Source organism: Rousettus aegyptiacus, unplaced genomic scaffold (genome assembly GCF_014176215.1).
Source record: "Rousettus aegyptiacus isolate mRouAeg1 unplaced genomic scaffold, mRouAeg1.p scaffold_m13_p_13, whole genome shotgun sequence".
Classification (NCBI taxonomy): domain Eukaryota; kingdom Metazoa; phylum Chordata; class Mammalia; order Chiroptera; family Pteropodidae; genus Rousettus; species Rousettus aegyptiacus.
Window position 1 is genome coordinate 10,452,070 of NW_023416288.1, and position 24,842 is coordinate 10,476,911.

Consider the following 24,842-nt stretch of genomic DNA (forward strand, 5'->3'; position numbering starts at 1 on the left):
CTAGGTTTGAGAATTCAAAAAAAATATATAGCTTCTCAGGCAATGCAAAAAAAAAAAATTTCCTAGATTTTCATACTAAAGTCATTTAATGTAATTGTAAAGTAATGTCTAGAACCTCTCTCTATCTGCATGTTTGACTATGAAGAATTATTCATAAACACCTGTAATATGTTTTTAATCATTTTTTGCCATTTAAATATTATTTATAGGGATCAGTCCAGTCTTTTCGCCAGATCTTAAGTAAATTTGAAAATAGGTGGAAATAAAAAGAAATAAAATAGCGATTGGACAAAATCGCTCAATTTTTTTCTTTACCTTACCTTGCATATCTGACCTATTCTAGCATGAGTGGCTTTTCCAGTGTGTTCTCCATCTATTGCATTTTCACGGAAGAAAAAATATACTTTATCATCTTCAGGGTTGTCACTCTCTGGGATGAGGTGAGCACTAATAAACCTTGGATCTGAAAGACAAATTATAGGATGTATATTAAATCATAGTTGAATAAATAATAATGTTCATTACATTCCATTTTCACTTTCTCTTAATTCTTATTCAATATATTTCAAGAACTAACTTTTCCTAATTCATTTTTTAACTACTTTTGAATAATTCTTTATGCATTTTGAAGTATGTTACGAATCACCTTATATCTCATAAAAATATTCATTAATTTTTTTTAGAAAGTTAGGAGTAAGTGCAGAAATCCTCAGAGTGACCAAATAGTGCAGCGTTTCTGGATATTAAGATATGTTGCAAGTTGTAAGTGCTATTGAGCGTTACTTTCTGCTGTCACCATTGTTATTCTTCCTTTCAAGAATAAACATAGTTTAAATCAAACTACCAATTAGTCTATTGCAATTTCCAGCAAAAACTGAGTGAGAGGGGAGAGATGAAATCCACATAAAACAACAACAAAAAAAACCCCAAATCCTCTCATGCTGTTCCCCATCTTAGTAAATGACGAAGTCATTTACTAGGTACTCATGCCAAAAACTCTGGAGCCACCCTTGAGTTCTCTCTGGCTCTCACATCTCACCTTCTGTCTACCTATTTATCACCACTTCTTACCGCATCTATTATGACCAGGTTCTCCCAGATTGCCACTGCCAACAATAGACTCCTAATAGTCTCCTAAATTTTATCTTACCAACCTTGGTCTATTTCCCTATACAACAGCCAGAATAAACCTTCGGTATGTCCCTTCCCTCTCTATATCCCCCTATATATTTCCAAATCACTCACAATAAAATATTAATTCTTCCAGTAACCAGAGCCATTTATGATCTGATTCCTGCTTCCCTACATGCCTTTTCTTCTACAATTGCAAATAGTTTTCTTCCTTCCCAAACTTATTCCTAGACGGCCATAGCAGCCCCCATCTCATTTTCAAACAAGTCAAGAACTCTCAGTCCTGCCCCAGGTCCTTCCTCCCTGTGAAACTTTCTGCCATAAATTCTAAAGTCTAAATTCCTACTTTTATTCAGGTTTTTGTTCAAATATCACATTATTGAAGAGATCTTTGTTGACTACTGTATTTAAAGCACTAAAATCTTTACTTCAGGCCAACACATTTATTTTCATGCATTATTTGTCTTCCTAACCTTACTGATCATCTGCTATGATGCATCTCTCTATTTCTCTCTCTGTCCTTCTCTATGCATTTAATCTTCATTTGCTTATTATTGTCTCCTTTCCCACCGTGATGGTATATTAGTTGCGCGAGAACAAGAACTCGGCATGTTTTGTTTGATGCTATGATCCTAGAGTTTAAAACATAATGAGCATTCAATGAATATCTTTGCAAGGAGAAAAGGAAACAGGAAAAAATGAGACTGCCTAGATTATGCATAAGGCATATCAGCAGTGTTTAGGGCGCTACTTCAAAAATTACTTTTGTAAATACTTGGATTTATAAGTTTGTGATTTATACAAACTATAAAAACGTATACTAGCTTCATGGTTTTAACAAGTAATATACCGAGAAGATGAGTTTATCTCACTGAAAGCACTTAGGACATTGCAGGTATTTACATTCTTACAGTAATCTACTTTTAGTCCTATGGCATATTATGTTATCAAGTTAACAATGAAATATACACACACAGGTCAGCACCATACTTCGGAGACCAGGAAAGAGTTCCGAATCCTGAAACTAGATTTATCTATGTTATTGAGTCCTAATCTTTACACCTGTGAATAATCATCATTATCTTTTTTCATGATTGTAACCTTTTAACATTTGCTCTGGGACCACACACTTAATATATTTTGCAGGGCTACACTCCACTATCTTTCTTAGGCAAATTATATACTCTGTAAGTAATATAAAACATATGAAATACTGCTTATTCACATTTAAAGTGTAGTGCTCCAGTGGAATAAGCGTAGAAGAATAACTTAAAATTTGGAATCACTTAGCATCAAAATTTTTTAAAGATACATTACATAATACTTTAACCTTAATAATTGTTGTAAAGCTTGTCTTTATAAACTTCCATTTGTTCCTATATATAAACATATTTATATATATACATATATACATATATATATATACACACATATATACGTTTGTTTCGTGAGTAATAATTAGAAAAATAATTAAGGTGACATCATAGGAATTATTACAAGCCAAAGAATTATTATGCCATTGACGAAGTTAGGTTTCTAGAAATGCAGCATGTGTGTAAAAGAACTCAGTTCAGTCACTTGAAACTTTTGTGACCTTTTGACAAGACTCTTACTTCTCAGGTCTCAGATGCCTAATTTTCAAATCATGTTTATTTCAAATTGAGTTTTATTCACCTTGTCTATTGTAAATAGTTTATATGAAAACAAATATTTTACACTTAAAAAAATGGTAAATTTTAACAAATTTATTACATTTTATCATTATGATAATACTGAAAGAAAGCCTCAATCACATATTAAGTTTGGGGGATCTCATTATAATACAGCTACAGAATTAAAATTAAAAAATATATATATATTCTTCTGCTTTAGTAATGGAACAATGGAGGACAAGCTATTTTAATAGTACCTCCTAAATTACTGTAGCTGTTCATATAAATACTTGAATAACTCAAAGAATTTCAAATAATTAAAATCCAGTTATCTTTTATTTGATCATACATACATGAGAGACACCATGTAGAAAACAAAATGAATAATATAAACCCCTTGTTCTCAGAAAGCTACAATGTAGCAAAAGAGATTTTAGAAGGACAAAAATGACAGCAAAACAAACACTATTTTACATGTATAAATATTCTCTTAACTTGGTGTTTGGGTATGAGAGAAGGTACTAGTAAGTATCATGTTTCCCTGTCTAAAATATGTGAGTATAATTATCACCTTACAAATGTAGACTCTAGTGGGAAATAATTCAAGTAATTATCAAGTACATTCATTGCTGAAAGGGCCTTCAATCTTAAACTTTCCTTCAATATCTGATGCTACAGAAATGGAGAATATTTTAGGTGAATTAACAGTTTGATATAGCTTTAGATACAGCCAAAAATTAAAACATAGAAAACAAAAGTCAAATTTATTAAAATAGGAAAAAAAGAATATCAAACAAAAGCAATGTCAACTTAGCATAACTTGTCTTCAAAATATTTAGGTTATATCTTATACCGGAAAAATATCCATTCTTATTTCAAAATAAAATAGGTCTCTAGTTGATCTCTTCTAAAAAAAAAAATTTAAAATATATTTTTCTGCTAATATTTCAAATTTAGAAATTCTTCTCTTTGATCAACACCTCTCCTCACTACTCATTTTCTACTTCTTTAGTACCCCCCAAATTTTGCTATCCCTTTCCTTGTGATACTGTGTTCTCTTACCTCGTCGCTTATTCTCTCAGTGTATTCCTCTCCTCACTGGTGAATTTCCCTCTTTATCCAACCAGAACATGCGAATCAATCATTCTAATGGTCTTCCCTGCCATCCTAGAAACCTCTTGGTTTCTTGCTTTACAAACCCAAGAACTTTCTTTCCTTTTTTCCTATAACTAAGCAAGGATGAAAAAAAGATCATATAATCATAGTAAGTGAATGTGTTATAAATTCAAGCTATTTATCTGAATGAGAACTCTGGTAACTCTAGGGAATTATTTTACTTACTATAGATTTATTATCAACAACTTTTTAAAATCATTCTGATTGTCTTCAAACCAACTAATGTACTGCTGTCTCTCATTTTACTTTCCAAGGATGGACTTGCTCTTTGCTATGTTAATAAGACCAAGGCCATTTAGTAAGAACTCCCTCTTTTTCCTTCCTGGACGCTGTACTCCCCAATTTTTCTTTTCTTCCTTTCTATGGAGAAATGGTCCATCTTCTTTCAAGTCTAAGGCCTTTCTCTGTTTGCTCTCAGTCCAATAATCTACAGAATATTGTTCAAATAGCAATCTCTATTCTTCATGCAGTCACTAGCCATTTTTATTTTAACTTATCAAACATTTCCTGAGCACTTACTCTGTGCTGTGGAATGGAGAAGATTAGGAGATATTATAGTGAAAACTGTTACTGTCTGTGAGAGAATACCAACAATTAAACAGAGCACTTATTAAACTGCACGCACGCACATGCGCGCGCGCACACACACACACACACACACTAAATAAATAAATAAGAGTTTGGAAAGGATTCAGTGGAGAATAGAAGGGGCAATTAGTCTTGCTTTGAAGGAATTAAGGAAAGTTTTTCTCAGAAGATATGGCATATATTTCAAGACTCGAAGAAAAACCAGGAGTGTTCCACGTAGGAAGAACACATGTAAAGACAGTCACAGAAACAGAGAATGTTGTGCACACTGAGAGTGGTCAGTGCAGACAGAAGCAGTCAGAGATGATGAGAGAAAGTTAAGCAGAGGCCAGAATAAAAAGAAAGTGCTGTTCAGGAATTTATTATACTAATGGCTATAAGAGAAATCATTGACGTGTTTAAAACCTAGTAATGCCATTATCATATATTTATTTTAAGAACATCATCATTGTTGCTGTAGAGAAAAAAGTTATAGTGAGACACAAATGAAGGCAGAAAGACCAGTCTGTAGGCTGGTGAGAAAAGATGGTGATCTTAACCTGTATAAAGAAGGAGATATATGTAGAGATTATGTGAAAGTAGAATTGATAGATAATGTTCACTGATAATATGCTGAATTTAAAGAGTAGCAAGAAAAAGCATGGCAAAATTAAACGAACATCTGATTTAAGCAATAAGTTAGATAAGAATCATTTACTGAGATAGGGGACACTTCAGGAAGGATAGATGTGAGAGTAGAGAAGGAAGGATGAGCTCAAAATGCAAAAATTCTGACTAAAATTTTCTACATAGATATCTCACTGAAACTTTTATTCATCATATTAGGCAAAAAACTTACTAGCTTCTCTTTTATAACTGCTTCTGCTCCGACCTTTCCATTTTGGTTAATCTCAACATCAATGCCTAGATATAATATGTTATTTAACCTTAAATTGCCTCCATCTCCTGCAGGACTTCTGCTTTGTACTCTAAATTTATTATCAAACTTATTCCTGTTATCATTTTCACTCCCTTTCCCTGTTTTATGGTCTTAATGTTGCCAGCACAATTTATGTTCTATTTATTTTACAGTTATGTTTCTGGAATCATCTAACTGGTCTTCTACACATATTACCTATTTCTTCTAAGTCATTCATACAGTGTTAAAGAAATAAGTATAAATGCATTTATTTATATTTTCTAAAACAGATTTTAGATGTTATAAGATATGACAAAGTAGCATAAATTAAGATATGTGAGCAGAAAAAAATATATAAGGCTGTTGTTACCCTGAGCCAGAAAGCAGACTAAAAGCTGTTACTACATTCACCAATATACATACTCAAGAAGGGTCAGGATATCAGCTCCAAGCTTTCCAGCACAAAAGGACGATGGGAAACCTTGTCAGTTATGTTACTCACAGTGTCTCTAATATAGAAAATAAACTAGGAGCAATCAGTGTCATCCAATCAGTGTCACAAACGAATCTTGACTTATCCTTCCAGCAAAACTGACCACTGTGTCCTCATTAAGTCCTTAATAAACCTGCTTACCATTCTAGAAAACACCATCTCTATTATCTTCATAAGCATGTAGATGCTTATATAACACAAAAGGAAGTTTGCTTCTACCTCTCATAATATTTAATTGTTTTTCTGTTATCCTTATTTTCATTTTTGTTATAATAGGCATTTGTCCTATACTCCTCCTTCTCTTGCCTTCAGTTTCTACATAAAACCAAGTATTCCCCTAAGCACATTTGAATCTGTTCCACTGGAACTACCCAAATGTAGGTCCTTATCTCTTCTCTCCTGGCAGTCACATGCAAACTGTTTTTTCCTGCCTCTGGCTTCACCTTCTCCTAACCATCTTGCACTGTCTATCACCTTTTAAAACACAAACCATTCCCTGGCACCTGGTGTGTATTTCTCAATTAGAATCCATAAACTATTTAGATCACTTGTCTTCTTCCTCCTTTCTCCTTGTAAGCAGATCTTATTTTTTTTCTGTTTCTTCCAGGCTAAGCACAATTTCGGAAAGAAAGCATTGCTCCTAAGAAGTGAATGAATTAAGATCTCCTAAACTGAAATGTGTAGTATTTTTTTTCTGTGACTTTTTTCCCCTAAATTTATTTTTCGATTACAGTTGACATATAATATTATATTAGTTTTAGGTGCACAACATAGTGATTAGACATTTATATAACTCACAAAGTGATCCCCCAATAAGTCTAGTACTAATCTGACACCATACATAGTGGTTGCAATACTATTGACTATATTTCCTCTTCTGTACTTTATATCCCCATAACTATTTTTATAACTGCCAATTTGTATAGTATTTTTTCTTAAGAAAGAATCTCTCTCTCTTTCTTTTTTCTTTTTTTTTTTTTTTTTTTGCTTTTTGGCATAGTTTATCAAAGCTTCTGGGATGAGTAGAGCTCACCACAGGCTCAACAGTGTTTAAGTTTCTGGTTAAAGAAATGCTTAGACATGCTTCTTTAAATTACAATTAGTTCTAAGAGTTATTACACAATAGTAGGTTGTCAAGCATTCTTCTGAAATTTTATAAATGTTCTTTGAAACTTGAAGAAGCTTTTCTTTTCTTTTCTTGATCATATCCTTTTGTTTTAGACAATTAATCAGTAAAATTAATTATGTTTGCTATTTTTCAAAATTAGATTCCATCAACAAGAATAAAGTAACAGAAAGCATGTTTCTTCATTTTACGAAGCAAAAACCAATGCATATGTTGGAGGTCAGAGATTAACATTATCCTGAAAAACTGCAAGCAATTCAATAACTTGCCTTATCCAAACTCCCTATGAAAATGTTTTACCAAAATTCCTTCGGATTGACCTACTCGATTCATTCTCCTTAGGAACTTAAGAAATTTCATGGTATTCACAAAGGACGTTATTTTTCTTCCATTTACTCCCATTGAATGGCAAGCTGAAATGAAAAAAAAAAACCAAGCCCACTTGTTTCTTTATCTTTTAAAGTTATGTCTGCAGACTATTAAAGTAGAAAATGCTCGTTTCCAGTCTCCAGATACAAATTCCTGATTTCAGTGTGGCCAAGTTATTGAAACTAATAGATACACACAACACACATAGATCTTTTCATGATGTAAACAGTTACAATGCCCCTAGGTACCTTGCCACATTGCAATATTCTCTACTCTGTAAAATTCACAAAATTCCAAGTGACAATAATTTAACAAAATCGTTGAGCTTATTTAATTTGAAAATGTTTCTTGGGATGTGAAGCAGGAAGTCAACATCAAAAGAAAGTGGCAAAATCCATTTAAGCAAGATCAAAGCGCATTAATCCCACCAGCACAAAACTGCAATGTAAACACTGTGAAAGGTAAATAGAGTTGGAAAGGATTCTCTCATCTGGATAGCTTAAATGGTATGCCTTTGGGGAATAAACTTTGTCTTTACAGGTACTGTCGTACTTTTGCAATGCCCTGAACACATGGTAGAAGCTGAACAAATAATCATACTATTATTAATCTTGCTATCATGTGAAGCATGGAGTCCTTAGTCATGATAATAGCAATAAACACTGAGTAAATACACTTCTCTTTTCTTTTCCCCTTTATCTCCTTTACCACCCCCTTGACATTCTTCCACGCCTCATCCCACAGATGGCATTTCTTGCAAAATTCACGTTTGGGCACCACCTGCCACTTGTAACAGTACCACTCTGTTGAAATATTTTTAGCAGCTGCAAATTAAACTGTCCTTCAGGTGCAATCTCACACTTAATGAAAACGACACCTTGGCATAGGACAGGAGGCTGCCTTTATGATTCATTTGGCAACCTGAGCTTATTTAAATAACGAACACATTTTGCTGCTCTCAGCCTTAGGATCAATTTGAATCTTTAGTACAGCAGCAACATTTTGACCAGCATTTGGCTGGAGCTATCTCTTCCACAAACAAACCCCCAAATAACAAAAATGTAAAACTAAAATTGCAGATTTTTTTCTTCTGAAAATGAATTAAATTTACAGGATGATTAGTTAAGGCTTTTGAGGTCTCTATCAATTTAAAAGTTAGGACATATATTGGTTTTCTAAGATATAAAATATACATAGTTCATTAGAATAGAAGATGGAATTAATGATTATAAGTTCTCTTGTGCAACTGCTACAAGAACTAGTTAGTTTCACACCATGAAACAGTCAATACACTTAGAAGCATGTTAGGAGGAACATAAACCCACTGTAAAAACAACCCAAATGACCTATCTCTGGATCAACTGTGACACCATTTATGAGAGAAAAAGAAAAGCTTGAAAATTTATATAGTCCGTGAAATATAAATACATATTCTTATTTTTTTCACACTAAAGGCGATCCTACTGATGTTTTGACTATTTATGAAAGAAAATTCTTATTAAATATATGTCTTCAATTACCAAAAAATTATTCCTTCACTGTACATATATAAAAACTATTTTGTGAAAACAGTCAGAAAACTGGGTAGAAATTAAATCTTTTTCCACTAGATTTGTAACTTCGAAAAATTAATTATATCAACTAGTCTCATTTTCCTTATCTGTCAGAAAGTATGTATCTGACAGGTACTTGGAGAATTGCATTAGAGAATATACATACATCTACATCTATAGACATACATTTTCCTTCCTCCCGCGCCTTGCCTTGCCTTGCCTTGCCTTGCCTTGCCTTGCCTTGCCTTGCCTTGCCTTGCCTTGCCTTGCCTTGCCTTGCCTTGCCTTGCCTTGCCTTGCCTTGCCTTGCCTTGCCTTGCCTTGCCTTGCCTTGCCTTGCCTTGCCTTGCCTTGCCTTGCCTTGCCTTGCCTTGCCTTGCCTTGCCTTGCCTTGCCTTGCCTTGCCTTGCCTGCCTTGCCTTGCCTTGCCTTGCCTTGCCTTGCCTTGCCTTGCCTTGCCTTGCCTTGCCTTGCCTTGCCTTGCCTTGCCTTGCCTTGCCTTGCCTTGCCTTGCCTTGCCTTGCCTTGCCTTGCCTTGCCTTGCCTTGCCTTGCCTTGCCTTGCCTTGCCTTGCCTTGCCTTGCCTTGCCTTGCCTTGCCTTGCCTTGCCTTGCCTTGCCTTGCCTTGCTGCCTTGCCTTGCCTTGCCTTGCCTTGCCTTGCCTTGCCTTGCCTTGCCTTGCCTTGCCTTGCCTTGCCTTGCCTTGCCTTGCCTTGCCTTGCCTGCCTTGCCTTGCTTGCCTTGCCTTGCCTTGCCTTGCCTTGCCTTGCCTTGCTTGCCTTGCCTTGCCTTGCCTTGCCTTGCCTTGCTTGCCTTGCCTTGCCTTGCCTTGCCTTGCCTTGCCTTGCCTTGCCTTGCCTTGCCTTGCCCTTTCTTTTTTTTTCTTTTCTTTGCTTTTTTCTTTGCTTTTCTTTGCTTTTCTTTGCTTTTCTCTATCTTTCTTTCTTTCTTTTCTTTCTTTCTTTCTTTCTTTCTTTCTTTCTTTCTTTCTTTCTTTCTTTCTTTCTTTTTCTTTCTTTCTTTTCTCTTTCTTTCTTTCTTTCTCTTTCTTTCATCTACCTATCTACCTATGTTAGCATATCATAGGCCTTCAAAATTTCTAGATATTATTATAACAGTTTATAAAACCTAGAGAAATATTCTACATAAACATGTTTAAAAGTTAATGGTAAAATAAACTTAAATTGCTAATGAAAGCAAATTGAATCAGAAGCCAGCTCACAAGGAAGCTATAAACTCATTAAAGACAACTGAGAAGAACAAATTTAAATAAAGTGAATTGTAAAATTCTATTTTAAAAAATCAAAAAATATTTCCAATATCACAGCTTCAGTCTTCGAAATGCATCCAAGCTAACTGGTAGGAAAATTGGCAATGGGGAAAAATTAGCACCAGATGACAGCCAGCACACCAGGATGACAGCCACTGTGACTGGTTTCTTCCTCTTTCAGCTTTGCTGCAACATAAGGGGGAAAAAAGTGTCTAAAATCAAAAGACCATGAATGGGAACTTCCAGCACATTGGATATATAGGGAATGCAGCATAAGGTCATCTCACATTCTTAGCTAACAGCCTAAGCAGAGTAGATATATCATTTTTGGCTGCGGAATAGAAAAACCTCTGGCTGCCAAGGAACAGGCCTGGAAAAATTTTTGATGCTTAGCTGGCTGGGAAACTATGAATAGCCCAAGGGATCGTTTAACTTGAAGAAAGGTTCGAGGTGAGTCACATCAGGAAGGAGAGAAGGGCTGATTAAGATGGAAGAGAAGCATGAATGGTAAGTGAAAATAATAGGTACTATTTTTTGTGCTCCCTTTCATGTGCTTTTTATACATCATTTTACCCCACACTCATCCCAGGAAGAAACCCTGATAGGAAGACCCAGCAAATGCCCCAAGAGCAAACTAGTACGCAAATGAGAGCTAAGTTCTTCCTACTGCATTGTGCAGCAGCAAATATTTGCACCTACGTATTTTGTACTGTCTCTAAGTTGCATATGCTTATATTCATAATTTGATCTTTTTGTTTATTATTTTAACAAGGAAGTCAATTTTTAATATTTATAAAAAGAAAAAAAAAAGAATGGAAAAGCTTGCTGTTTTCAAACCACTGCAGAATAAGACTATTTGAACTAAACGGCCATAATCAAATCAAACTTTCCAGTTTCTCTCAACTGAAAGGAAATCACTGAAGAGGAAGTAAAAAGCCTTTGGGATAACGGACTTACAAGAAGAAGCGTACAAAGTGATCACAAACATTGCTGTGGAGTGGGATGCCTCCAACTCTATATAGCGAACCAAATTAACAACCTTATGGTGTTCCTTATTTAATCTCTCATATCTACTTAATTGGCACTTCCTACCAATTCTTCCTCTAGTAAATTGTTGAGTGTAATTTTTCCTTTATTTATTTTGTCCTAATTAAAATTCTCTCATCTCTCTCCTAAAGTATCGGTTTATCTTGAAAGAGCCACCTGCTTTAAATCATTCCTCCTGATCAATACTTGACAATTTTGACACTGGGAATTTTTAAATACACACTCAATTTTATTGATATTTTTCCAAAGGCTAAATAATTAAATTCAGACTCATTTATTTATTTAATATCTTTTTAATTGGTATACGATAATACATTAATTTCAGGTGTACAATATGGTGATTTGACACTTATAAATTCAAACTCCTTTAAAAAGTATTCAAGGTCTTCACTCCCAGCTCCCGTATTTAATTCTAGGCTCACCTCCTTGCATTTCATCATGAATCCTCCATATTATCACTTTCAAATCCTAGAACTCTCATTCTTAAATGTCTTTACTTATGGAAATCCTTTATGAAGAATCATGCCAATTTATAAAGACCTTTTTCAAATACCTTCCAAAATCACTTTCTTTAAATTCTTAAGGTAGAAACTTGTGTTCTGGGTTTCCATAATATTTTGTTTATATTTCAATTAGAGTAGATATATCTTCCCACCTGCCCTAGATTATTCTTTATAGTGATACAGCATTTCTTCATAAGTTCTCTTGAGGCAGGGTTTTGTCATTCATCTTAGAATGCTCTCTACTTAAGATAGTATACTTCACTTTAAGACACTGCTAACTTGTATTCAAGTGAACAATATTCTATTTATACTTTGTCTTATGATTTTTAAACTGCTTTCACATAGATAGTGGAAGTGTAACTGCTCAGAGGCTAACGGGCTGTCACAGTATTCAACTTAGCTCTACTAATTATTACCTGTGTGACTGTAAGCAAATTATTTAACATATCTGTGTCTAATATTTTCATCATAAGGTGAGAATATGGTGATATTATAAGGATCAAATGACAATGGCATTAATACACAGACTTAAAACAACATGCTATCATGAAATATGAACTGTCTTTATTGTTAATGTACAGTTGATTACCTCTGCTTTATTGTTTAGCCTAGTATTGTTCACCAGAAATCATTTAAGAAGAGCCAACAAAAAACAAATATTCTTTTTTAAAAATAGGAGTTGAAAATAAAAGGCAGAAACAAAAAGCACATTGAGAGCTCCTTTTTTGTATTGGAAGGCCATAACGAAAGAAAATCAAAATGAGTCGGAAACTAAAAAGAGCAGCAGCAATATTGCTCTCTATACTGATTTAGACAAAGACACACGGGTTTAAAAGATTCAAGAAGAGGCTTCGCTCTCGATGTTGGAGCATGAAAAGCTATATTCTTAGTTAAGCAAAAGTAAATGTGCTGTGACATTATAGGAGTTTCCTTGAATTCTCTGTCAACAAGTAAATTTATATCGTAACTGCACTGAGCACCTTTGCAATATCTAAAAATTACTATTTTTTTAATTTAAATTTTTTTAAATTAAAATTATTGGGGTAACATTGGTTAATAAAATCAAATAAGTCTCAAGTTTACAATTCAAAAATGTGTTATATATATATTGTTCACCACCCAAAGTTAAATTTCCTTCCATCACCGAATATTTGACCCCAAATTATTACTGTTTTTTAATTGTATTGAATATAACTATATGCACATATAGTCGTTATGAATAACTAAAATTTATTTTGGCTGTTAAATAAAATATAAAAAGTAGAGAAAGTAAATACTTAAAAATATATTACTTGATGATTGCGATCTCTTTCCCTTTTCAGTAAAATTTTTTGGTTATCTTAATCCATTTGATTTTCTGATTCCCAGGATATTCTTCTATGCCCAATCAGCAATTTTTTTTGGCTGACTTTTGACCATGTTCACATAGTACTGTACATTTAGATCTTCAGGATAACTCACTTCTCTACACAATTTCCACATCTGCTCATCCTGGAACCTCTTTTTTCTCAAATCCATCTTATGTGTTAGTCACTCAACACAGAAGCCTGGTATTTAGTCTTGACTTTTCCTCCTCTATTGACGTTTTATCAATCAAGTTTTATTTCTATCTCTCTCCTAAATATCTTTCATATTTATCTTTACCCTTCATGTCTTTTGAATCTTAAAGTTTTATTTTTACCCTTTCAATAGCTTTTTGAGTATCTTGTTATCAGTCTCACTTCTCTACCTTTTTTCTCTCACAGAATGCTCAAATCGACTTCATTAATATTTAATTTGTTTATGCCAATTCATTGTTCAACATCTTCATACAGTTTTGATGAGAGTATAAAATAATCTGGCCGCTTTTTTATAAAACCAAACATATACCTACCCTATGATTCAGCCATTCCATTTCTAGCTATTAAATCAAGAGAAATATGTCCACAAACATATGTTCATAACAAGACTTTAACAAAAATGTTTATATCAGGTTTGTTAAGCCAAGTATCTATCAATAAAAAACAAGATAACTATGTGTAGTATTATCCATTTAATTAAATACTATTTAGAAATAAAAAAAGAAACAAATTACTGAGACATGCAATGATGTGGATGAAATTTCAAAAATAATATAACAAAGGAGTACACATTATATAATTCCATTTATATGGGTTTCTAGAATAGGCAAGAGTAATCTATTGTAGAAAATACAAAACAGTAAGTTCCTCTGGGAGCAAGGGTGTGGAGAATGACTGGAAAAAGTTAAGAGAAAACTTTTTGGAATGCTTCATACCATGATAGGTATTTGGGCTACAGAGGCATATCATTTGTCACAACTCAATAAGAAGCACAAATTGCAGTGATATTAAGAAATTCAAGCATATAACTGAGCTTGAGTGGTAAGCATCACTTAGATTTTAATAGAGATGCAGATTTTATATAGTATAATCTTTAATACATGATTAGTTTTCTATATACAGATAGCATATTCATTCTTTTTACTTAAACATTATGGTCTTCAACATCTTCTATTCAAATAGTAACATTTTCAAAATGTCATTGCCTACATGTTGTAGAATTATGTTTGGAAAGTAAATTAGAAAAATGTATTTAGTTTGTGTTTTTCTTTTTTCTTTTTTTTCTTTTTTAAGAAAATACATCTTGTGTTTTGGTTTTGTCTTTCAATTTTGCTGACTGATTTATTTCTATCATGTATACCTTACCAGAATTTCTCTTTTCTGATAATTTCACAAATTACAGGAACATAGTAGGTTTAAGGAAAGTGATTGAAATATTAATCTAATTTAAACTAAGTGGGCATATTACAAGAACATATGACTATTTTGTTATTAGTATTTGATGATAATCTATCAAAATATGGTCTATGTTTCCACTCTCTTATCTTATAAACTTGTTTTTGTTTGTTTCTTTGTTTATGAATTATAAAAGAAGAAAATCTTCAAAATTTAAATATGGGAATGACATAATTAAGCACCTTATTTGTTATATATTAGAACAACTTTTTCCATTGCAGATTTTGGTTGTTGCATATGATGTTCTATTATTTGAAAAACACTATGTATATTGATTTAGCAGTCTGTGTTTTGTCATGTTAAATATAAATTAGAAATATTTTGATGTCTTTAGATTTAATCCAGTTACCCTGACTTTAATGTTTTTAAGCATGTCTATAATTTTTGACATTTATTCTCTAACTGCAGGAAGTTGCAATATTTATAGATTATTCCTTATATTAGATTTTCAATGAATTCATTCTACTAATGCACTCATCTATCATCATAATTATGTTTTCATCATTTATATAGTTATGTTTTTGAATTATGTTAAGTACAAATTACTGTATGATTAGATCAGATGATTTGCTATTTGAGGAGATCAGATGGAATTTTGTGAAGGAAATAATCTCCAGGAAGAATATTTTTATGGTCTCTAAATGGTTATGCATCCATATACATACACACACACATGCATACATATACATAATATACATATCTTTTAAATAATAATTTGATATTAATTTTGATTACACTTAAAAACTTCAAGAACTTTATAAAGTATTTTTTTTTCAATTAATTTCTAAAAATTGCAGTTTTGGGAAAAAACAATTATCTTTTTACCATTCTCATTAAAATTTGTCAACATGAAGAAAAATTAAATAGAATATGCATAATATAAACTCTACTCTCTAAAAACAAAATCACTCTATCAATAGAGTTCATGTTCATAAAGTAATTACACTTTTTCATACAATACAAATTAAAAATAACTTTTGAACTTGAATGAATAAAACCAAGGCAGCATATTTTTATTTCCTACAGCTCAAGAAAATAAAACTTTCTATTAGAAAAGTCATTGCTTGTAACAAGTAATTTATATGTTCTTAATCAATGACTTCACACTAAAACTTTCTCTTAAAGAGAAAATTGGTAGAGGTTCAAGAAACATGGTATTACCTAACTTTCCTCATTCTAAATTAGAGCACATTTTTCTTCCTATTGCCAGAAAATTCATCAAATATTTTTAGGCAGTGTGCTTACTCTGCTTTATTAAATGAGATGAAATAAGTGCAATTAAGTATGTGTGATTTATTCTTTTAAAGTTTTGTTGTTTAAGCAATGAGCTACAAAATTCACCACACCAAAGACATATAGTACAGGCATGATATACATTTCTCTGAGAAGGAAGAAAACATACCAGTACCTCCTTTCAATTTTTTCTCCAATGCACAGTAGAATCTCACTCACTGATAATGTTTAAAATAAGAACTATATAAGTTTATGATGCACTTAAAGAAATAAATAACAATTTTTGGAAGACAATTATGCGTCATTAGGAAAATGTAAATTAAAGCAACAATTAGATACCACTACATGCTTATTAGTATGGCCAAAATCCAGAACACTGACAACACTAAATTTTGGTAAAGATTTGGAACAACAAGAACTCTCATTCATTACTGTTGGGAATTTCAAAATTACAGAGACCTTGAAAGACAGTTTGGTGGTTTCTTACAAACTAAACATACTCTTACATATGGCCCAGCAATTGTGCTCCTGGGTATTTATCCCAAAGAGGTGAAAAGTTATATCCACACAAAAATCTGCACACAGATTTTTAGTGCAGCTTTATTCAAAACTGCCAAAACTTAGAAGCTACCAAGACATGCTTCGGTAGATGAATAGATAAATAAACTGTGGTGCATCCAGAAAATGGCATATTTATTCAGAGCTAAAAAGAAATGAGCTATCTAGCCATGAAAAGGCATGGAAGAAACTGAAATGTATATTAGTCAGTGAAAGAAGCCAATCTTAAAATGTTACATACTATACAACTCTAACTATATGACATTCTGGAAATGGCAGACTATGGAGACAGTAAAAAGATCAGTGGTTGCCAGGAGTTAGGAGTAGAGAGAAATAAATGAGTTTAGCACAGAGAATTTTTGGGTCAGTGAAACTACTCTGTATGATACTATAATGATGGACACATGTCATTACACATTTGTCCAAACCCTAGAATGTACAATACCAAGAGTGAACCGTAATGTAAATTATGAACTTTGGTTGATAATGATGTGTCAGTGTAGGCTCATCAGCTGTAACAAATGTCCACTCTGGTGGGGAATGTTTATAATAAGGAGGCTCTGCATGTGTGGGAGTAGGGTTATATGGGAAACCTCTGCACCTTCCACTCAGTTTTGCTGTGACACTAACACTGCTCTAAAAAATAAAGTTTATTATTAAAAATAATTATAATAACATATTACTTATATTAATATCCCTATGCATTAAGAACTTTAATTAGGATTCAACTCTTTCTTCTTTATTATGTTAAAACAGTTTCTTCTAATCCTAGCTAATGTATTTTAATCAGAAAAAAATTATTTATTTTATTTTTCAATATTAAATAAGATAAAGCATATATTTTATTTTTAAAACATTAAAGTAATGAATTAGGAGATTTACTATTACTGAATTATCCTTGCAATATTAGAATTCATTTAATACATTTATTTAGAATCTTTGGATATTCATAAGTATATATTTGTTTCTGGTTTTTCTTTTTGTCTGATATTGTTATTGAGAATACTATATATAACTCCATATGACTTGATTGACTTGAAAACCTTTTTATTTTTCTCTATACTCTGAGGCATTTCATAAAGGTTTCATACAATTTTTTCACCCCCATAGTTTATACACGATTCCAAGTTAAATTGATGGATTGAAATTTTGGCTTCAAACAAACAAAACCCCTAAGCAAAACAAAAACAAAAGCAAATATATAGTACCAATTTTTTTCCTATTAAATTATCTTAAAATTTAGGTATATACTCAATTTGTCCTTTTTTTTTTTTTTTTTGGAGTGAAGACTAGCTCAGAATCTATAGATGGCAAACCTGGTTATTTGTGAATTCTAGTAGCAGTTTAATTTATTAATAAAAGTCTATTTTCACATAATCATAAAATTTACCAAAAAGTTTCTGAATATTTAATGACTTTTTTTCTACTCTGTGAAATAAGTCTATTTTACAACTGAAATATAAAAAGTTCCTTTTTGATATTTGCTCACTTCCAGGGCATAGTAATAACTCAAGCCCTAATTCAAGGACTACATTGATGGGGGCTGTTCCTCTGAGTTGCCACTGATTAGGCCCTTGTGTGCTGGGGAAAAGAAAATATCTGTGAGAATGTGGCCTGATTCTTAAAATAAAATAATGATTTAGGGACCAGGGAAGATTTAGGTCAATTTTATTTGACACAGACCTTGGCAACTTTCTAATAACATGAATGCTATTACAGATAGAAACTAATTATACTGATGGCATCACCAGTGGGGCTTCAGCATTTCTATCACCCTCTGGTGAGAAAATGTTCTCAAAAATGCCAGAAATTCGGAATCTCTTTGAAGAAGAAAAACATGTTCAAATGCGATATAATTAGCAGTTTCTATGGCTTTTGTTCTTAAGAGACAATAATAGTTTTGATTCTTGAAAATGTCTAATTATATGGGGAAGGAAATTCAAGAAAGAAAGGAAGTTAACTTATAGCATAATTTTCAAACTAATTAGAATTTGCAGAAAAAATTTGTTATTGTAAACCCTGTTTATTCTGTAAGATATTATTATCCCTTAAGAAACAATAATAACATTGGCTACAATTTTTTGTATTTTCCTCATCTCAATGTACTTAAACAACTATTGTTATTTTAACACAAATTTGCACTTAATTTCGAGTTGTTTTTTAAGGTTTACATCTATGTGAGCTGAATAGTGAGAAATTTGTCAATTCTATATGCATAAAATTTGGAGTTGGAGGTTTCTAAATATTGGAAAGGCTCTATTTTTAATATATATTATATATATGTGTATATCTATACATATATATAAATAATCACACCCCTATAATTTAAAATTTAAGCTTGCAATACAAAATTCAAAGTTGTAAAATAAAATGTATGATTTTTTGTTTTTATTTGGATTTAATTTTGTTTCTTTCCACTAAAAATCTACCTAGTTTTCATTACTAGATGTATTTGACAAAAAGATGTTTACAGGAAGTAATATTTACCACATATTTCGAAAACCATGTTACAGTTTTATCATCCAACTCATTGCTTAAAATATTATTAGTCCTAGCCTAGCTCTAGGGAAAGATAGTTAATTTATAACAACCTGTTCTGAAAACAATCTTTTTAAAAACACTACCTGAGATCTCTTAAACCCTAGAAGTCATCACCTCCTCCACAATATTTTAAATAATTCTTAATGTTAACAAGACATGTAGTTGTGGGAGGTTTTATAGGCCACCAGAATGGTGCAGATCTATTAATATAACACTGTCTCAGTAGAATGATTCAAGCAAAATAAAGTGGGTCTTATTCACCTTACATAGAGGTTTTATCAGTGATTATTGCTTGAAATCCCAACCAAACTGTTCAAACGGTACATATAGTTAGTGTTTATATCTCCCCAGTTTAAATGAAAACAAAAGATACTAATTTAAAAAGGCTAATATTAGAAGAATTTTAGAGTTCAAATTAGAACACAACACATACAATAAATAGAGTGTAAATAACAAATACACATAAACATTCTTAAATGTTAATAAAAATTTAAGTTGAGATATAAGGTAGTCTACTCAAGAACAGAAATGTCATGTCTCTGTTTTGCTTTGTTTTTGTTTTTTTTTTTTAAATAAATTATGTAATCTATTTTGGTAATTTAGTCTAGTCTTTCTCAAATTTTAATGTAGGAGTTTGAAAGAGTGCAGTTTCTGATTCAATAGGTCTGGGTGGGTTCTGAGATTCTGCATTTCTAACAAGCTCCCAGGAGATGCACATGTTGCTAGTACAAGAGCCAAACTCTAAGTAGCAACAGTTCATATCAGCTGAATTTTCAGTGATTTGAGCTATGCATAAATAACACAGTTCATTCTGTGAACCCATTGTAAAGTATAGTTCTTTAACTTTGGCAAATCTTTGCTTTTTAAAATGTACGCATCTGCATTTTTCAAAGTCTATATCTAACTTGATAAATGTTCCCTAGATGCAAAATCTTTACCAAAAACACAAATATGAAAACAAAATTAAAATAGTAAATAGTAAAATGAATACGTTAGAAAGAGAACAGAGTTCAGGAGATATAGATTTAGTCTCTCAGTTTTCACTCAATAGCAGGTTACTACTACTAACTTGTTGCTGGTTACTTAATTTTATTACTTGTAGTATTCTATTTCACAGGGTTTTGGGGAGAATGAAGTGAATCTTTGTTGCTTTAATATTAAAACTTTTCAAATATTCAGTGTGACAACGTTAAATGTCACAGCATTTACAGTGTGGTAGATGCAGTTCAAAATTTCTGCTGATGCTTAAATCAATTCGTTGGTCTTCCTTCAGCGTAGTCACTCCATTAAACTTCCTTTTTTGCAACTTTCTCCTATTGTTTCTGCTTTAAGAACAATGAAATATTTTGGGTGCAAATATAGAGTCGTGTCCACAGACACCTAATCAAGACTAACAAAGGTGCTTTCTAGAGCAATATGATACTTCCAACTTAGTTTAGAACAAGGCTTGTGTTATTTTATTTTAATACAATTTAAAATAAATTTAAGCCAGTTTTACTTTCTAGTGGACCTACTATTTGTACATTCTTCCATAAAACATGTTTTAAAATACACATAGAACCAATATCTGAACAATACTTTAGTGAGTCTTATATAATTACATATTATTAGAATAAATTTCTTAGATTATATAACAACAAGTGTTTTATATATATATATATATATGGCAGAAATATCAAAGTAAAGTACATTTCTTCATTGTTTTAAATAACATCACTTAAGATGTTACTGAGGCCAAAAAAAAAGTATCTATAGATTATCTGTAAATAGAAAGACAGATAAAAAATTATGATGACACTATAACTTATAGATTTATATAACTCCCTAAAATTGAAAAATTACTACATTTTTTGTTTAATGGTAGAAAAGAAAGGCAGTATAATTACTGATATGTATTTATTTTTTTTAGCTAATATAGTGTGTTAAATAAACTAAGACAATAAAATTTACCTGAGAAAACTATTCAGAACATGCATTTTTAAACTCTTATTTAACTACTGCCTTAAATAACCAAATTAGAAATTAAAATCTTAAAACACAAAATAGAATACTTTTACTTTTAGAAAAATATTTGTATCAAGAATATTTATTGATACAAATCATTATTGTTAATTAATTTTTATGTATATATTTTAAAGCTCAAAGACTAGTTGAAGAGACTTTATTTACTTTTTATTGGAAAACAGCCCAGAGTATTTACTGCTACAAAACTAGTAAAACTCCTGACTATAAAAGAATATAATTTCTGGTTTCACCCTATTTCCTGACAATTTCTCTCTAACCACCAATCTGGTTTATGTCTCATTATTTTTGGGGTGACTTCCTCTCTTAAAAATTTCTTTGTAATTAGGTATGTGTGCCATTAAAATAATATTTTCTAAAAATTATAGTCATATTATCTACAGTTTTTCTGGTTCCAACTGATTCCCATCTTTTTCTTCAAAATCTATAAAAAGGGTTCCAATCTCTTTTTTTTTTTTTGGAAATTATATATATATATATTCTATGAGAAGAATATATATATATATATATATATATTCTATGAGAAGACTGCAGATATATGGACAAAAGATAGCCTCCCTCATAAGTTGTCATATGTTTCTATCATTTTGTAGTGAAAGCTTCAGTCAATGGTTCTGATATTGTTAAAGCCCCGAAGATCAATTGAATCAAAAACAATGTATGTTTCTGTAAAAGAAACATGGATCGTACTCTCTCCATTACTTTATGGGTTAAACAATAATTTTAAGATATTAAGGCATCTGGGAAATATATGCAAATTATCTCATAGTTGTGCTAAGACTTCTAAGGTTTTCCATCTGTAGATATTATCATGGAGGGTGGGTATATATCTTATCCACCTTTTTTTTTTTTTTTTTTTTTTTTTTTTTTAAATAATGGTTTCTGGTACCTAAAGAGTGATTAATGGATGTAGAAAATGGAAGTTACACAGAGTAATATGTCAGTAGTTAGCAAATGTAGCTACCTATTCACTGTGTTATTATTAGTGATCTAGGAGGACTTAGTACAGAGCTTCAGAGGAAAGACAAGAGAATAGCATCCTATGTTAGCAATTGGTGATTGATAAGTTATATTCAGAGAAATAATAATATTGCTGAATGAGATGAGAAACAACTACATGAGTAAACTAAAAATACTCATTTAAAAATCAATTAATTAATTAATAGTAACTAACGTGTACGGTTAAATCTTTGCATAAAAATTGATCTCTTCTCAATTTCCAATTATTAATAGAGATATTTTACCTATACTATATTACAAAGTATCAATTGTTTTTACTGACAACTGTATAGTCAGATATAACATAGAAGTCTGAGTATTCTCAGGAATTAATATGTTTCAATAACATTTGCAATGTTCTAAAACTGAAAAATGCTTAAATATGTACCACATTTAACTTGCACTACAGACTTTATGGTTAGACCTTTAGATAGAAGATTTTATTGGGTAATTTGGGGATTTTTATTTCAGTTTCTGATTTTATAAATTTCATTATAGTGATAGATAGTAGTTTATTATGGTTGAATGATGATAACAAAGTCTAATCAGAAAGCTATTATTAACCATTATAAATTACTCTTTTCTCCCTTTATTTCTACCTTTTATTTTTCTTCGCAGACTCTGTCTTAACAGTAGACAGATTTTTTTCCCCCTCTTTATGATGACCTATAATTTTCTCATCTTGGAAACCATGTAATAGTTCCAAGTAATCAATCATAAAGCCATGACTTACTCAGCTTCCTCAGTTGCATTAAAGTATATTAAAGGATTTTTTCATTTTTGCTATTATTACCAGAATATCCTTTACTAGCAGAATAGTAACGTTTTTTACAAACAAACTATGATCTTTCCAGGAACAAACAGTTTGGGAATTAATGAATGGCTTACAGGCAGTATTGATAAATGGAGTTGCAGCACATTTATATAAAATCAAGATGACATAATTAATCAAAACAATAATGAATTTATTGACGATTTTGCAAAGCTTCATGACATGGCTACCATTTTTTTGGTGTTGCAACTGCTGTATATCTTCCAAATGACTTCCACACTGCTGGACTAGCTAACAGTCTGTCATTACTTTTCTGTTTCCTGCTGCCATACTTCTAGCTCCAGTCATTCTTTTAAGTTGCCTTCTATAAGTTGCTCTCACATAGGAATTAGAAATAAAAAAAGGAAACAACAGTAGTTATAGATGGAAAAAAAATGTAAAAAATTATTTTACATATTAAGATTTGTTATAATGCAATTATCCCTGTCTTTTATAATTTTCATAATTTAGGCACTGATTGGTTCATCTAAGTTAGCTATATTTACTTCGATATCTGTGAAGAATGTATTTTTTATCCTTTTTTTACTGAAAGAAAATCAACAGAAATAACATAACGGGGAGGTCAGTCAGCAAATAGCACTATCTTACTACTTCGACAATTTCTCTTTAATCAAAATATTTAATAGATTACTGAAAGCACATAAAGGTGATTGATCAAAGATGTCCTGTACCTTGTTGGTTCATTCTAGGCATTTAAACCTCAATTCCATAATTTGAATTGTTACTATGACTACATTTCCCTTAAATTCATCCCCAAATGAAGATTTTGGTATTCCATGTATTTTGTTTCCTACCTTCCAAATTCATTTATTTTAAACTACAAATTGCTTTTCTGTTCAACGAAATATTAGTATATTTGTTCATTCATTTTTAAATGTGTTTAGAAAACACATTTGATAAAGACTGACTCTATGGGTGCTAAGCAATTAAGTGGCAGTCATCAGTTTGATATCAGCTTTGGCATTATTTAACTTTTAGGATCAGTGAGATTAAAGTTCATTACATTATAAATGGGTCACAAGCACAATGTGTAAGCCCAAAACACAACTCTGGGCTGCCTGTAATTTAAATCTTAGTGTATGTGAAGTAGAACAGGACGTGTGGTTCCCAAATGAAAAGCTAAATCTGCTGTTACCAATTTCCTACATACATACATTCACACTAGGATTTTATAAATGCATAAATGAGACAGCTCTCTATGATACTGAAACCCTGGGATTTTTTAAAATTTGTAATTAAATGAGATAAAGAGATTATTTGAGTTTATGTGAATGTAAACGGATTTATAAATATATTGAAAAGACACATTTTTCGTGGGTCCCTTATACTGTCAGCCTATATTAAATCCAAAAATAGTTATCATTTATCAAATCATCGAGTAAAACAATAAAAATTATATTTTAATGAATAAAAAATGTACATTCATATAAATTTACAAAATCACTAATAATAAATCCTAATTAACTTTTAAATGTATAGCTTTATTTTTGAAACAATTGATTTAAAAATAATAATAGTACCGCATGTATAAACAGTGATACTATTTTAACAGTACAATACTGTTTAAAATGTTGAATTTATGTGATAATCCAAAAGTACCATAGGAAATCCACAGATTTCTAAGAGCAGGTTGCAGGGGACAGGGTTAAGAACTGAAGGGGCTTTGATTTTTCTCTTGTCTACTTTCTTAAATCATACAGCGGCACAAACATTTTTAACTTGAAAATGTTTCTTTTAAGGGCTTCTAAACACACTTAAATCTTCCTTACTAATTTTATTAGGAAAATATTTTAAAGACCCTTTTCCTGGATAACATTTTGTCATTTATGTTTAATTGATATATGAAGTTTAGAGCATTTTAATGCCTTTATGTCATGTGTGAGTAACAACAATAAGTATGTCACTAAGCTTAGAAAAGTCATTTTTCTTTTTATGGAAGTAAAGGAGTAGTAGATTTATTTTCTTCAAAATGTACAGATATTGTTAGGCAAGAAATTGTGTATATATAGACTCAGTCTAAGGAGAGGGCAGAGGTAACTATTAGTTCATCTTACCT

The 24,842-nt window shown here is 31.5% G+C and overlaps 1 protein-coding gene across 2 annotated transcripts in view; it reads right to left on the reverse strand.

The window, feature by feature from the left end:
- The window catches only part of SEMA3A (semaphorin 3A), a 233,973-nt gene that overhangs the window by 44,564 nt on the left and 164,567 nt on the right, over positions 1-24,842 (reverse strand). For both annotated transcript variants that reach the window (XM_036230307.1, XM_036230306.1), the window contains exon 8: positions 321-463. In XM_036230307.1, coding sequence (XP_036086200.1) covers positions 321-463 — 143 coding nt within the window. The remainder of the gene's footprint in view (positions 1-320; positions 464-24,842) is intronic.